This window comes from Anguilla anguilla, chromosome 7 (genome assembly GCF_013347855.1).
Source record: "Anguilla anguilla isolate fAngAng1 chromosome 7, fAngAng1.pri, whole genome shotgun sequence".
NCBI lineage: Eukaryota > Metazoa > Chordata > Actinopteri > Anguilliformes > Anguillidae > Anguilla > Anguilla anguilla.
The window spans coordinates 14544811-14562366 of record NC_049207.1 but is presented as its reverse complement, the minus strand read 5'-3'; the positions used below and the strand labels follow the sequence as shown (position 1 = coordinate 14562366).

At 43.5% G+C, this 17556-nt stretch overlaps 1 protein-coding gene across 1 annotated transcript in view; it reads right to left on the bottom strand.

Annotated features, from left to right (window-relative positions):
* Window positions 1–15375, bottom strand: part of met (MET proto-oncogene, receptor tyrosine kinase) — a 41776-nt gene extending 26401 nt beyond the window's left edge. Inside the window, exons 1-2 of the mRNA XM_035425473.1 lie at window positions 14737–15375; window positions 11591–12791 (exon numbers count right to left, since the gene is read on the bottom strand). Of these exons, the coding sequence (XP_035281364.1) occupies window positions 11591–12784 (1194 nt within the window). The 5' untranslated portion in view covers window positions 12785–12791; window positions 14737–15375. The remainder of the gene's footprint in view (window positions 1–11590; window positions 12792–14736) is intronic.
* Window positions 15376–17556: the final 2181 nt, after the last annotated feature.

The window sequence follows — 17556 nt, the reverse complement described above, 5'->3', positions numbered from 1 at the left end:
TACACAGGCAGTTAATGATTAAAAGCAGCCAGAGATACGCCGTTAGCGGGGTATTGTTTCAGAAGGAGGGCTCGAGTGCCCAGACACAACAGCTCGGGACGCTCAGAATTTGACCCAACACCAAAAGAGAAACGGCCTAATCCATGAAGTCAGACAGACCAGGGGAATATGAGAGGACGCCCTGCGGGAATAAATAATTCTGTAGGCCGACATCCCTCCCAATGAGAAGAGTGACAAAGGGACAGAGAATAACAGCCATCTGTTACGTAGCACACTTTCTTGAGTAACACAACAAATCGAAAATATGCCAACGTCACTTTAAGACAAATTTAAAGGGGGTCTTTGAAGCTTTGGAGAACAATGGAAGAGGTAAATCAATCCCAATGACCTCTCTGCCGAGTGCTCTGCAGAAAACAAATATTATGCACCACAAGTGTGAGGCTTCAAGTCATATGTGGATGGAGTACACCTTTCACTGATATACCCTGCACCCTAAATCTGTTCCTGCTGCCTAAACTGTGAATATATGAAGAAACCAGGATAGAGGCATATAAAAACAGTGACACTATCACACTAAAATTTTCCAATTCAAATTCCAAGCACCACTTACTACCTAGGCAGCAAGGCAAATATCTCAATTGCAACTTGAATGTCTTTAATGTTCTGAAATCATATGAGGCTGAGGGAAAGAAGCAGTGTAACACAAGCCACCTTTTTTACGCACTAAACAAAAAATGTATCAAAGACCGAACCTAAAGCAGTAATCTCTGGACCAGAGTAGAATTCCTCAAGATCGTCAGATAAATATCACCAACTGAGAATATGAAAGATGAATACTGGGGAGAGAAAAACAGAAGTGGGGATTATTTTCACAGCAGACAAAGGCTTTTGCGTGGACTTTGAGCCTTTGTCGAAATGCAGAACAAACAGCTTTTCAAAATATCCCTGTTGGCCTCTGTTTTTTCAATGGGTAAATCTGGGATCATGACCAGTGATGGCACATTCTTGTACTGTTTTGACAGGCTTGGTTTGAACCCGTTCTGTGTTATCCCAGATTTCTTGGGATCTTGAACTCAGTCTGACACGGAGTCGACCAGTCTTGGAATCCCTGATGTTACCATGGCAGCGCCGGGCTGCGTGCACTGTGGGGTGCATTAGCTGCGGTTATCAAGCTTTACTGGAAGCCCAAGGCCCCTTAAAGGAGGGTTCTCTTTCTCTACCTGCACACACAGTTCTGCCAAACCCATCCTCTTACAGTATCCAGTTTCCAAAAACAAATAAATGAAGGCTTTGCTTTATGCCTGTGACTTCAAAACAAAAACAGAAACAGCAACAACAACAACGCACAGCACGTTCTAGCACATGACTGGAATCTCGTACATCTTCATGTCCTTTAGTCTGACCCTAGAGGATCTTGCTGTACGTTCTGGAAAATTCCATCTTACCGATCCCATTCAGATATTACAGCTTCCTCTCGGTTACTCAAGACACCCCAACCTTTAGGCACAGAGTCTAAATTATGTGTGGTTATGAGTGGAGGAGCCTAACACTTTTTAGGGTCAGTCACCCCCAGCCTAATATAACATGACCTTGGACCCCAGTACGGTCTGCGCCACTGTGGCCGAGGTGAAGGGGGTGTCCACCTGGTCTGTGAATGGCACGTCGTTCTGAAACCCAAGTCCAGAGGGACGGCACTGGCAGACTGAGTGCAATTACGAGGGCTGGGGGTTATTAAAGTTGGGAGAACAGGAGAGGCTGACAATACCAGCGGATTAGAGGGCACTAACTGTGCAGCTGGTCTGGAAACAGTGTGCTGGCATTCAAGGGGTGCTGGTGAGGGGGTGGGGGGGGGGTGCTGGCAGGATGCAGCTTCAGTGTGTACATGAGAGAAAGGAAGAGGCTCACACAAAGGGAAAAATGGAGCCAGCACAATATCAATATAAATTTACTGTAGAAGCACAATTCACACACACACTAACACACACCACTTTGTTCCACTTGCAGGCATATTGATAAACGTGGGAAACGCATTAGAAAGTGCAAAACCACCTGCTACAACGAGGACCCCCCACTCCACACGTACGCACATACACGCACCTGCCCGCACGCTCATGACCATTCATAAACACATTCACACTCACACACACTCACTCACATACATATGCACATTAACACCACAGTTTGCTTGAGCTATTCTTTATCACAGATAGTCTGTTCTTCAGGCATCGTTTACAGGACACACAGAGGGCAAGTTTCACAGACACAGATTAAGCCTAGTCCAAGACTAAATTCAATTTTGAATGGAGAATCTCCACAAAAACCTCAATTTAGTCCATGACTAAACTTAATCTGTGTCTGTGAAACCACACCACAAGTGTTTGATCCTGGGATTAGTTTCCCTTTGATCTCAGTTTAATGGCAAGCCTCCATGACAAACAGGCAGATGAGCCAACAGCAACATACACAACCGCCACAAGTCTCAAAACACAGATGCCCAACCCAGACGAAAACCAACAATGCAAATGTGAAATGAAGGTACGCCCACAAGACACAGCCATGAAGCAGGCAGAAAACCGAAAACATCTCAAAGTAAACATTGACTGACTGACTATGTTGGTCACCAATCTACACCCTGAGCCGACCAGAGGAAGATTTCCCCCTTGAGCCTGGTTCCTTCCGAGGTTTCTTCCTATCTGCCAGAAGAGAGTTTTTCCTTGCCACTGTTGCTTTAGGCTTGCTCCTCTTGGGGTTTACGCCAGGGTTGTGCTGTGAAGCGTATTGTGACAATTGTTTGTGAAATGCGCTATATAAATATATTTTGATTGATTGATTGATTGATTTGAGAAGGCATGAATGTGAGTCGCAAGACAGTCGCAAGTCATGGATGCAAGTCACCAGAGTCTAACGCTAATATTAATATGACATAAATGACACCAATCAGCACAGGTACCATGCTGAGCCAATCAGCAGAGAGCAGACCTTTAGGCATGAGGGCTATTGATTCCTCTTGAGGAAATGAGGTGATTAATGCTGCAAATACATTGCCTGATTATAAGCACGACTGGTTTAGATTTAGGCCTCCTGTTTACGGGGGGGGGGGGGGGGGGCAGTTGGTACATTCTCAATGATAATTTACTGACTCTGCCATGCCTGACATCACCCCCCTCCCCAAAACTGATGGCTGGGCTCACAAAGCACAAAGTTTCCTTCAGGCCATAAGCTTGTTACTTATATCAGAGAAACAAAACAAGTGTGAGCCTTCATCGTGAGGACACGATGGCCAAGCCTCGTTCCCAGAGTCAGCAGTCCCACTAGATCCAGCAGGATCCAGCATGGGCATCCTTCCCATGATGCACAGCCCACCTTTAATTCTGAATATAAAGTGTAATAATTAGTCCCACATGGAACTGGCATGGGCCGAGCGGGGTGTTGGGGAAATATAAGATTCCGTGTACCATAAACTTTTTAAACACAAAAAACTAATTTTCCATGGGAAGCTGCCAGCCCAGAAAATGCGTAAGAAAGCCCCTTTCTCTCACAACCGTTCTGCTTTATCAGCTCAAACGGTAACAGATTCACTCACCGAGACATCATTGAGGTGCTCATGTACCTACGTCCAAACATCAGTACGCTAGTGACAAAGTACAGGTCAGTTTACTCGCAGAAACTGAAAGTGTATAGTGTTTATCAAAGTTCTGGTCCATAAAAGTACTGCTTTTTGTGTTTGGTCAAGTGATTGTGGCAACGTGGTACATGTTCCCAGCGATTTGAAGCCGGCAGAGGCTGCGTACACAGGTGCAGTCTGCAGAGCTGTAAAAGGTAATGGGGGTGCTTATGCTATTAACGACTTGGAGGCCAACACAAGGCTCGCTGAAGGTAACTGGATAACCTATTGTTGTAAATATGGTCAGGTCTCATGTTATGACATCTAACCCCAGCTTATCAGTGGCGGGTCAACAGTCTCTGGTTCAAAACAAACAGGCTCTCGCTGGAGTGGCTGTCCTAAACTGTGTGAAACAATCCAGCCAATGGCATATGCTGTTCTGTGAAATGGTGTGTCAATACTCATACCAACACACACACGCTGGTGCCAGAGAGAATAAACTAAATAAAGTACAACCTGAAGGTACGTGAGGATGGGGCGTGGATAGGAGCTGGCACAGAGTGAGAACAACAAACAAAACAGATAACCGTAAATGTAAATTCAAAAAAGTCAACACGTGTGCGCATGCATGCACTCATGCACACAGAGAAAATGGAAAACTCATCTGTGCTACATGGGCCGAAGCTCAGGATATTCAGACATTGCACAAGAATAAAAATACCCAGGGGCTGAAACAATGTCCTGTCACTCAAAGGGGGGGGGGGTGGGTAGTCAACGTGGGAGGAAATTAAGGGAGAGACCAGACGCTCTGTGCAGCTGGGCGATATGAGGTGGGGACGGTCACTGGGGTTTGGGTTAAGTGTTTGGGAGGTTTTGGGGGTGTGGAATTAACAGGTAGTGCTGATTAATCTTACAGATAAAATCTGACACCAAATATGTGAACTGGTGTGAAACCATGGTTTGCAGTACAGGGGAAACCACAACTCAGTCGCTTTGAAAGACTGTTTACAGTTCAAATTCTGGACACCACTTCATGGGGTGAGGATACTCCAGCCAGTAACAGTAAGTCTTACTGATGATGAAGGTCATTTAACCACACCACACTGATGCCCTTAAAATCAAATACCTATTTGAGCTCATGATGGGTAAAATTCAGACTGGCATTAACATCAAAACCCCCAAGTCAGCCAAAAATGTAATGTTTGAACAGGACCTGCCTTACAGCAGAATCATGGGGTCAAATGTCAAGGATTCTCAGTTCGAGTGACAGGAAAAACAAATCTGAAGAGCAGGTATGTAAAAATGAGGGGGGGGGGCACAACACAGGAGAAGTGAAGAGATGACATGCAGACATGGACATGAGGAGGGAGTAATGTTTAAATGGCAGCTCTAAGCAGGTCTCCTTTTCCAGTCCACGTTTTCTTCTGTCAAAATTCTCTTGAGACGGCGTGAGAACAAATTGACAGAAGCAAAGCATATTTGTCCACATTTCTATCTTACATCTAATGATGGCATATTACTAGTCTGCATCCACTGCATTTTTACTAAATGTTAAAATAGATATTTTTCACCAACTGAATGAGCTATGCTAAATACATGAATAAGGTTTTTTTAAACTGCCGTTTCAAAAACAGTTCTGATCACATACACAGCAATCACATATTCCTGCTTGGAGGCATATGAAAAACACCTGTAAACCAACATATTTTCTTTGTGTATATATACTTTATGCAAAAGATTAGACCCATCTCACCTTTGCTAAGTTAGCCAAGTAAATAAGTAATATTGTTTGTCCATGCTGCTATTCAAGTTGACAAAATGAACAATAATAAAACGTGAACTCAGTTAAACCTGGATCTGTCCCAAGGCTCATCAAGCTGTTTGTGCCTCAAACAGCCCACTGTCTTCTTGTAAGAGTATCCTTGGGTAAACTATGCCCAGCAAAGTGCCTTAACCTGAAATCTCTAATAGGGAATCAGAAACCATCAAAGCACTGCAACAATCCCTCTCAAAGCAATGTATTTGGCTTGGAACTTAGCTAATGCTTTGTGGCCCACCCACTTTCTGGTCTGAACTAGTGAGGGTCATAAGATCAGTATCCTGGTTGTTTATGAGGAACAGTCAGTTTGTGCCTAGCTATTACATCAGTACGCAAACACAAGATTTGGGATCACACCAAAACTGTCCCGTGTTGTGAAGTAGAACCACACACCACGTAAACCAGGAAGATGGGATTCAGTCCACACAGTGAGGAGGCAGCTGCCTCCGGGCAACAAAAGCTAAGCTATCGCCAAGCTCTCTTCCTGCTCCGCGAGGACTTCAGTCATCTTGAGTTGCGCTCCAGGTAAACACGAGAGAGACGAAAACAAATGGCCAAGCTTTGCTGACGTCACTTTAAGGGTGAGCGACTGGACCAGAACGCCGGCCACTTCAACCAGCTTCGCGAGCGCTGCATATTCACTGGGCTGTTTAATCCCCCCCCCCCCCCCCCCCCCCCCCCCAAGGCATTTCAGAGACTGCAGCAAAGGAAATGGGCATGAGGGGGCTTGCTGCGTGCACGGAGTGAGGATTTCTGCTTCAGTTCTGCCCAGTGCCAGGAAATGGAAATCGCCATGACGAACGTCAATCGATCGGAACAGAAATCTCTTTGCATGCTAGCATCCACATCAGTTTTCTTAGGAGTGAACCTGCGCTGAAATCCTCTGTTACTGTCCTGTACTCTTACCATGTCAGTCCCTGAGATTTCAGGCACATTAAAATGGAGTTATTAAGAAGGTCATGAAAGGATTAATCGCACTAAAAAGAGCATCTCACTTGCACCTGCATATTGAAAGAGCAACTTGCAAGATTTGACTAAGATTTATTTGACAGCTTCAGTCAACGAGCAATTAAGGCCTACCCTCTTGGGAGACAGATTGCAAGCGTAAGCGTTATCAGTTATTGCTCTGTGCTTCACACACATTCACTGTTCTTTTATCTGGGAAGTACAGCTATGTTTCTAGCAAGTACTGTGGGGAAACAAAATTTTATTGGACACTTGCACACCAGGCAAGAACACAAAAAAACCAACACCAATCACCGGGATCCCTGTATCATACAGAAAGTTCACTCTGTCAAAGGCCATTCTCCAACATATATAGGCTACCCAGCATAATCACTTACAGAACTTTCTATCCTACATATAGACTACTCTTCCACATACAGAAACTACTCTCAAACATATAGAGACCGCTGTACTTTTTTACGTTTACAGAGGGTGTACAGCTCCATCACATATAAAACACAGCAGTGTTCTGTTACATAAAGAGGCTGCTCTCTCACCTACAATATAGAGGTCACACCAGCCTCTTGAATATTTGAGGTTGCTCTTTCAGACTGCATGAACCTTGTTCTACCAACTCTGCTCCTGTAACTTCAAGCAAATATTGACTCTGAGAAAACAAACCGAGAAAACTCAACTGCAATTTCTGTGCCTCCAGAAGGATAGGTTTGACAGCGGCCGAATGGGAGCAAATATTGAAAATAAAAACAACAAAACCAAAACATTTACACTGATGGCTTAAAACATGACAATTATGAACATTTGATATTGGGGTTTTTCCTTGGTTGGCTCCAAGCTATACTGCCTGGTAATAGTCATTAGTCCAGAGAAGTTGAACAGCTTCACTAATCTCCATATCACCTTGAAGGGATGATCATTAGCAAAGCTGTTAAGATTGATACATCCATATCATGTAAAGGGGAATGGATCTGCACAGTGCCAACTCTTTACTGATGGATGAAAGCAAACAGAAAGCAATGGGCTTAATCTGCACATGAAATGACACCACACTGCCACAGGACGTGATGCCAGTGTTATACCTGCCCTGTCCAATGATTGGTGCCAGTGGATGTGAGATGAGAAGAAATCGGAGTTCGCTATAGATGTTGCGTGTCGTCTTCGGACTACCACACACCTGAAAATCACAGCTTCTTCGCAAACGTACAGCAGCTGTCCGGGCCATTCACAACCAAATTATCGCCCACTGTCACCAGAGGCTTGTTGGGGCAAAACAATTGGGCTAATGAAGGGTGAACTTTAGCACTCCCAGGTGACTCACTACAGCAGCACTGAGACCGTCATGCAAGGACTGTAGGTACTACTTGCCCTGACTGAAACGTTATTAAAGCTTTATTCAAAAATTCCATTTCATTTCACAAGAGATCGGTCTACTGATTTCGAATATCTCCCCAACAAGGAAAATACACTCCCAGAAAAGAGCAATTTCAACACTGCACCATGATCCCCCCTCCCACTCCGTGCATGGCGCTTAGCAACGGGCAAAAACTTGCAGCAACATGAGATGTACCCAATGTGAGTTATTATTATGACATGTGGCTATAGAACTAGACAGGGTTCAGTCTCTGTCTTGATTATAGGGTGTATCCAGAAATGTGCATCCATTGTCATATTTCATTACATGTCAATGGAGCAAGAGGAAAGGGACTACTCCTCACGGTGATCAATACTGTCACATGCACTCTCAAGCTATTTAGTGTAGTTTTTGAACCCCTACATAAAGCATATTCGTTTAAAAAGGACTACAAGTATAATTAAAACCTCTGTCAATCAAAAACCCTCTTGGAATTATATTACACACAGCAATCAATCAGTCCCAAGATTCAATTTAAAACCAATCAGGCCCCGGCAGCTTTTTTTTAGGAATCCATTTTAATTTAATGATAATTGTGACCTGTTAAATGTGGCTGTTTGTTATTTGGAAACTCAAGTTTTACTTATGTCCTCTCATAGGAACCGGCTGTGGCTTGCCATTGCTGATAAGAGACCAACTTCCACCATTTGAGGCATACATGCAATTATGGGAAAATCGAGGCTATATTTCTTCCTCTTTTATTAACCCATATCACTAGACAACAGCAGACCCAGTGGATCAATAGTGCTTAAGGAAGCTCTTTGAAGTCTGCAATCCCTCCCCATTGAGACTAAGTCTATTAAGGACACAATTCATTTGGCTTTCACTAGTAATCGCAAGGACTTCTGCTTCACTCTAATGAGAACAGTCCATTACTAGGACAAATAAACTATTTTTAATCCAGCACACTTGATGTGACACTATCTGGGGTCTCTGTAGCAGAGATGCCACTTCCTACATCAAATTGGCATTATTAGGGCTGGATTAAGCAGATGTTCCCCACAACCTTTTTTGTTTTCCAGTCATTTAAGACCAAGGAAACACCCTAATCCATTCAGATTAATTCTGACATTAAAATAAAGCTTGGCTGAATTAGACACGCTTTTCAAATTTTCAAGTTTTCTGTATCCATGCAATTGTAAGGTCGTGGCTGTCTTAAGCTCATTATGCAAGACCGCTTCCTGCTTGTGTGTATTATCACTCCTTCTTTTTCTCCATATCTATATTTCTTCTCATGCCTTTCACTGCAGCTTCACATGAGACTCTTTGCCACCAAACTTTAACAAAATGGCCCGTCTTGGACTGATAAACACAGTTTTGGCTTGGTCTACCAGCCACATGTCGGGAAAATACCAGTCCGTTGATCATTTGTCCAGTTAATATATTGTTCTCCTATTAACAGAAAGTTAACAGCATGCTCTTTTCTGAAGGAACAGACAGGGCTGCCTTTGGCTCCAGTGCAGCGCTCTGCCTGTAATAAACATTGAGGAGTGCTTGGTGATGTTAGGCAGAGCCCAGACAAAGCCGGGCGATTTTCACATGAACATGAAATCCGTCCATTCAGCCCTCAGGCAATAATAATACCGTCTGTTTGAGGCCCTGCAGCTGCCTAAAACAGCCAGGCCTTTGCGTGAAATTTAGCGCTTTATAGTGGAACATGATCAGCTTATTCAGAGGTACACTGAATATGATCCCACCGCATTTCATAAACCGGCTGGAGGAATCTGTAAGACCAAGAGACTGGCAATCTTTTTTTTTCCCCCCCATCTTTATGTCCACAATGACACGCAGTGATGCGATGCATTTAGAGATCAGAATATGACAACCATAGCAAATTCCAAGTCAGTCTTCCTACTGGCTGTTGTTTTAAAATGACATGCAGACAGCAGGCTTAAGAAGTCAGAAGAGGTAGATGTATTATTTATTTTAAGATTAAACTAAACAGCTTCCATATTATGGCCTGGATTCATGTTCATAACTTAGACTTGCAATGAAATGCAAGCATTATCACGAAAGCAGTTTGGTGAATTGAGCAATCAACAAAATGAATGTGCCAAATGTGTGAAGTAAAAAAAAAGCACTTAAATTTAATACTAAGTGAAATGTAAGGACAACTGCTGAATTAATATGTGCCGATGTACTGTATTTAGTGCTGGCTTTGTTGTCATGGATTAATGTGTTAAGATGCCCCCCCTCCTTTGCCAGACAGATGCGTGCCAGGAAGGGTGGGGGGGGGGGGGGGGCAAAGGACACACTTGCCCTCCCTTCCACGGGAATCCACCCAGAGGCTGGGTTCATGCCATTCAGCAGTTACACACAATGGCTCTCTGAGAGCTGAAGGCACACTACATTACTGCCAAGAGACAGGTATAGCTGCAGCACCACTCCACCGGGGCTGCGTCTTTATATTTCTCAGATTAATGTTTATTAAAGCTTATTAACGTCTGTATTCCTCAGTGTGTGCAACATGTACCTGAGTGAAATACGGGGACAGGCCACAAAAATACAGCAGATAATTAAATCAAGAAACTAATGGCATTTAAAGATATCGACGAGCCCCGGGGGGTGGTCAGCAGTTAAATTCATGTCGCTATTGATCCGATGATTTAAAGATTTATCTAATCAATGCTGATGGATGGGAGAAACAGGGCAGAGACAGAGGAGCCTGTACACAGCCCACCAGGTGACTGATGGTCGGAAACGGAACTAGGCCAGTGTTCTGCTGCATAGAGAGAAAGCTGGAGTGATTAGCTTCTGCATACCTGCACCAAAGGCCCTCACTCCAAGCCTACAGGCTTAATGTTAAATAATATCATCAAAATGTTTAAATAATAATTTCCCCCTTTTTCCTTTCACATCTGAAATGGACATTTACAGCTCTCTGGTCACCACTGTAATACCATCAGCCACTCAAAAAGAACTGCAGGTTTTAGTTAAAGCAACACAATCACAAAATATAACCACAAGCAGTAATTAACGGGGTCCAAGCGGCAATTATTAATTTTTAAGCTTTGAGGTACACATATTTGGTGAATGTTGCAATTTGAATTTGCAACCTCTGTCCCAAAATTTGACATGGTATTCCTGAGATTAGAGGTCAAAATACATGCACGTTTCATGATGACCAGGCATTGCTAAGCCTGTCACATCCCCACTGACAACTGATTGGCTAATGGCAGCCATATTTTTTCAGATATGACTTTAACATTGGTCAGCCAATGGGAGACTGACAGAAAGGCTTAGCATTCAAAGTTTCAACTTGATTGGTCAAGCAATTGAGGAGTTAGAGGTATTTTTATTTATTTTCCTCTTACAGCACCACCTATTGGCAAAAGGCCACCAAAATTAGCATGCTGCCTCAGGGACAGCCATTGCACATGTATGACAAGGTTCGTGATGATCAGACAAAGTGTTCCTTTCAGCTGTCTTTGTAAAAAACTGCCACACCCCCAACAGTTGACTCACATTTAATGGCCATAGTATTTTGAAAAGTCGACATTTTTTTGTAATTATTGATGCCCAGACTCTTAATTACAATATATTCACTGTGAATATATTCACAGTATATTCACACATGGGTTGGCAGCGTGGAGAACAGGAGAGGGAACAGACTGAGCCACCTATAGTTTGTAAGTCCCAGGTGGAAGGCTGCGCAAAATGAATTATGTTACATCAGTTTACGTATGCATTAATAACTGCATTTGCGTAAAATGCACATTTACACTATCTTGAGATCACGGTTTGATTATTTTTTTATAACCACGAACTCCACCCTCAATAACCCCGTTCTTACCAGGTTGAAACAGCGCTTCTCGTCTGATCCGGTGAAGTGCTGGGGGCGCTTGGTGTGGCATTTCTGGATGAAGTCCCTGAAGAAGATGTTAAGGTCTCTCAGCGCGATGACGCAGATGGCGGAGCTGCGCGTTGGGTCCGGGGAGTCCTGGCGGCTGCGGGCGAAGGCGGCGAACAGCACGTCCTCGCCCTCCTGCAGGCCCATCTCCTCCCGCAGCGTTCGCCCCGCCTTCGCCACGTGGGCGGCCTGCAGGACGTTGAAGACCTCCACCCGCGCCGAGCGCCGCCTCCGCTTCTCCGTCAGGATGCACTCGAAGGGCATCTCCACGTAGCGGCGCAGCTCCGGGTCCGAGGAACAGGTGCGGACGATGCGCGTGTGGTAAGAGCGCGACGCGCCGTCCTCCCGCTGCACGGTGAGGAAGAAGACGTGCGGGCCGCTCTCGAAGGCGTACACGTAGCGGATTGGGTAGCTGCCCCTCAGCTGTGGAGCCAAGTCCAGGTAGGACTGCTCTGAGAAGAAGCGAAACCCATCTTGGGTCTCCTTCATCTGCCGGACTGAGAACGTGTGCTGCGGGGGCGCCGCCGGGTCACCGGGGGCTACCGTGTTCCCCACAAAAAACCTCACCACGCCCCCGCTCTCCACATTCAGCACCCGCGTCCCAGAAGGACTGGCAATGCAGTCAGGGCAGCCTTGGCGTCCCCCGTTGGTCTTGGGTGAGTACATGCACTTCACCTCTGCATCCTGTTGGGGGCCATCCAGCAGAAGGTGCCGGTGACAGACGCCACTGTGGACGGAGCCGCAGCTGAAAAGCTCATCATCGTAGTAGGTCTCCACCAGCAGAGCCATGTTGGTGTTGTTCACTGTGAGGCTCGACGAGGCATTAGCCTTATTATCGCAGCTCTGGCATGGGGGACAGTTATCTTGCAGTGGGATAGGTCCGGTCTTGTACTCGGAGAGCTCCTTCAGGTCCTCAGTCAGAGAGTAAATCCTGTTGACTGCCCCCACGTACACACGCCCATCAAACGCCACCAGGTTCTGGATGGGGGTGTCTGCTTGGAAGTTCAGGAGCTCGTACTTCACGGAGAGGTTCAGTTTAGAGCTGGCCAGTGGGTCCTCACACTCCCCCCTGGCCCTTGCCCACAGTTCCAGAAGGACGATCAAGACATGGATGGTGCCCGGGGAGCAGAGCGTCATAATGTCTCTGAAGAAACCCACACAGAAATGAAGGCATCATTAATCGCAGCTCAGGAATCTGTACTTTAGACTGAAATGCCATATCACAAATAGAATCTATTTCAAATGATCAGAAGAGATACAGTAGTCTTTTCTTTCCAGCCTAAGTCGGTTTCCTGTGGGCAACTAATAAACAGTAGGTCAGTTCAGCACATAGCCACTGACACATGTGGTCCATCCTATTCAACCACCCAGGAAATCAGCATCAGCAGTTATTTGGGGCCTTTGTCACTGAGCCATGCTTGAATAAGGAATGTAATTAAGTCACCACAGGCAGTAAAATCCTTGAATATTCTTGTGTTCACCACTCTGCTCCATGGCTAGGTAATGCGCTCGTATACCAGCGTCGAAAAGCTTTCATCTCAATCACACCGTTTGGTATGAAGAGTTTACGAACAGGCCAGGATAAAACTGGATGAACTCAAAAGCCGAATAATGTAATCTCTATAACTGTGTTTATGGTAGTCAGTGAGAGAGGCTCCTACAATGGCAGCTTAATCAGATTTAAGACATGCAGAGATTCGCCTGACTCACAAATCCACAAGATCGCTGTCAGTTTTGTCGTAGTTGCAACGTGTTCCCGTGTTTTGGAGCAGAATAACAATGTGGAATGCAAACACCGTCTTCAAAACGCTATTTGAGCCTGTCACTTATAGTTCATTTTTTCTGTGGCCATCCCAAATTCAACTCCAGAAACTAATTTTCACTTAAGAAATTAATTCCTCGTACCCTGCCCGCTGTATTAAGTGTAATGGAAAACCAGATTTAAAAAAAAAAAAAAACGAAATGCATTGTAATTCAAGTATATCAAATGAAATAATAAAACATGAAATAATATATCAATTGCATTTAAAAAATAATTATAAAAATAAAAGAAGATGATCACAACACAGTGTGATATCTATGGGAAATTAATATTCCCACCCAATGGCTCCTCGAAATGTCAGTAAATAGGAAGGTTTCTTTAAAAAAAAAATGTTTTTAAAAATAAAAAGTGGCGTTTAATATATAACTTGACTTAAATAGATCCAAAGACACAGAGCATGCATACTTGTGATTCTTTTTATATAAATCTTATAAATTAATCTAATCTTAAAGCATAACAAAGTCGAATTCGCGGAGAGCATTCGGTATAACAGGTGCACATGCTAGCGGTCACAGTAATAGAAGAGGAATTTTGTTTTCACTTTGAAAAGATGAGTAACTAGAGGCATAAACATCCTCTCTGTAAAAACAGCCCTAAAAAGGCACCTGTTTCTGAAACAATTTCTCCTCGCAATTAGCCTACAGTGGAGATCGGACTACTGTAATCCTTTCCGAACAGGAACTTCGACAAAACTTCACGTTTTTACACGAGTTCAAACCCAGGGAAATCAGGAAAGGTGACTCACATTGCCTACTGCTAATGACTGGCACACGTGACACTGTGATACATAGTAACACTTCAATAAAATTAAATATTTATTTGTCGGTCCAACTCATAATACTGTGTTCACTTTTGGATATAGTCCCCGATCTTAAAAATCTACGAAAGGCACTAGGCAGGAGGCACATACAATGATGATGAAGACACCAAACATAGCCTACAGTTGCGTAGGTAGCACATGCTTTCAGTGGCAATATTCGCATTTGATATAGCCCCAGGCAACTGTAGGACGATTAAAACACTACAAATACGATTCGTTTGTTTGCATACAAAAAAATAATAAAAATAATAATATAATAAATAAAAAAAAAAATAAAAAAAAACTTTTGTTGGCAGTGACACACGTGTACTGACTTGTGAAAACAAAACGATGTATGATGCATCAAAAAGATTCCCTTCTAATGTACTGTAATGTATTTAAGTCTTGATCCACAGCAAACACTAGGGTAAACCAATAATAACAGGTTAAGTAAAGGAATGCGCTTACCTTTAGAGCAGTGTGGTTTTAGATGATTCTGATCATGTTAAAAACTCCCGGTGCGTGCAGCGATGACTCGGGCACCGTTAAACTAAAAAAACACAAGAACTAAGTTGGCTCCTACGATGCTTTTCCCCACCGACTTTTCAAGCTCGTTCAACTCACACAAAAGTTACTTCTTTATAGTCACAACTCCGTTTGGACGCCTTTCCGTTTCACTGGATGCGGACTGGTGAGTCAGGCATGAAACCCAGAGGCTGTATCATACTGGCGTTTTGTTTCCTTGACCACTGTGCGTCCGCCTCTTCTGAGGAGCTACTGGCGTTAAGATCACCGCTGCTTGGCTGAGGTTTCAGGTGAGTACCCCAAGATTAACCGTAACGATTACGTCACTGAGAATGAACCAACAGCTCAAGATGCACATTCCGATATCGCCTCTAGGATCAGATACAGTGGAACGCGGTCTAAACTGACAAAAACCTTGCTGAAGAGCAGATTTTGGACTCACCGGACAAAGCTAACAGCTGCACAATAATTCCCGTCATTACAAATGAGTTGGATTTGTAAAGGGGAGGTCCACAGAAATAGGTCACACACGGCTGACCCTCACGAAGAGGCGGGACGGTAGAAATAGGTAGCCTACTGCTTTGAAAATGATCTGGGAGATCTTCAGAAACTGATTTTCATTTCAAGTTCTGTAAATCGGGTTAGCCTACTGCACAAATTAGGCACCATTGCGCCGAACTGCTACAATGAAGGATGTTTACAACTCACGCTCTTTATTTATAGTTGAAGTATGTGAACGAGCTGCGTCGAGCGTTTATATCTATTAGCCTGAAAATTGTCATTTAGCCTTATAGCAGCACTAAAACAATTTTTAAACACCATATGAAAACGATTACATGCTATATCGGGAACCGCTGTCCTCATTTGCACAAGCATTTCAAGATCATTAATCAGAGTTTCGGAGGATGGACGCGGAGCGCACTTTAGACGGGCTTTTATGCTGGGTTTAAATGAACGCAGTTAAACTGGCAAACTCCCTAATAAACGCCGTGTACATCTCTAAACACCTGAACTCCAATCAGTGAAAACAGATATAGGCTAATAAATTATGAATTACTGAATCGCATGGGGAATGTGGGATTTATCCATGATGATACTCTGGGCCCTGATAATACTTCTGAAGAGATAACTGCAGTCACAAGGCAACAACAAACGATCTCTCTCTCTCTCTCTCTCTCTCTCTCTCTCTCTCTCTCTCTCTCTCTCACACACACACACACACACACACACACAGTGAGAGATGGTGTTCATAAAAGACAATGTTGATTGTTTAGGGAGGTTTTGTCTTTAATGAAGATATTCTTCAGGTAGGTAGGTAGGGCACAAGTAGGGCATTGGCTCTACTCTACTCTGTCTCTACTTCAAGCTGCAGTGACACCACAGCTTATTTATTTATTAGTTTATGGACCAGTTTTACAGGCACAGATTATGAAGCAAGTCCTATGTTTCTCTAGCCTGGTCTTTTGTGGCAGTCTGTTTCAATGGCATCATTATTACTGTGGGTGTTTGTTTAGAACAAGATGTTCAGCCTTGAAGTAGTTAATCTATTTAGAACCTGATATAATAATTATTGTTGAATGATCAATGTAATTTTTTGTTGATTATGTATTTTTACACATGTATGGGTCATCGCTTCTTGTCCTCATATTTGTGTACATGTTAGTTGCCTGGAGTGTCTTTTTTTGAGTCGAGTCAGTTAGTCTTCAATGCCTTTTGTGAGTACAATGGGCAAACCTATTAATGTTGGCCAACCTGTTTCTCAAACTGTGAAATGGAAGTGAATTCCAAAGTGTTTGACAGGTGCTGTGCTGCCAAACACTCTGGTAAGTTTAAATTAATTATGGGAGGAATAATGGTATCACCATTTTAAACTGCAAATTAACATTTGTAGACCCTGTTTATCTCATTCCTGTGAGATGGTTCCCCAGTTGAGCCTAGGGAAATATTACTGCTGTGGTCAACCTCACATTACTATGTCATCATTACTGGTAAGTGAATCTGGAAGAACATTGCATGTTCTCCAAATATGCCATGCATCCACTCTCCACTAAATGCGCAAGGTGGAAAACGCTTCAGATTTATTTGTACAGGAAATGTACTATTTGCACTCAAGTATACACTCAATTATTTTCACACGTAGCCTACAGCGTTGTTCATATTACAAGCTAAATAATTTCAGCCATTAAACAGTTAATCACATAATTCAAGGAATTCGATTTTGGAAATTTGAAAGTAACTTTACTGTTTTTCTGCACTTTTAAATAAATGTTTTCATTAAAGTAAAGTCCAACGACGAATCAATCCAAGTAGTAGCCTACTTGGATTGATTCGTCGTTGCTGCTGCTGCTGCCACCAGCTGTCTAAAACGCGAACTGCACTGTAGAAAAGAAGCTGCCGATGTAGGCCTACAGCAGAAAGGGTTATTTACGGAATTAAAGGTGTAGTGCGATTTGTTGGGGGAAAGAGTGACACAAATAAACAGCGCAGCAGTTTCTGATCTGTTTTAATCTAGCAGTTGTACAATATATCACCAGTAACCAGCCAAGGGCACTCAAGTTATTTATCACTTGGACATCGATACAGACCTGAGTTAACTGCTGACCAGGAGGAACCTGCCATTGTAAATGCTGATGTATGCCAGAACCATTAGGGTCTTCTTCCTGTTAATTTTTTTGAACGACCATACTTCTTCTTTGGTCAATACAACATTCACTTAGCTGTATTTTAAATGAGTAAATCACTGACAATATGTTCACGGTTCTT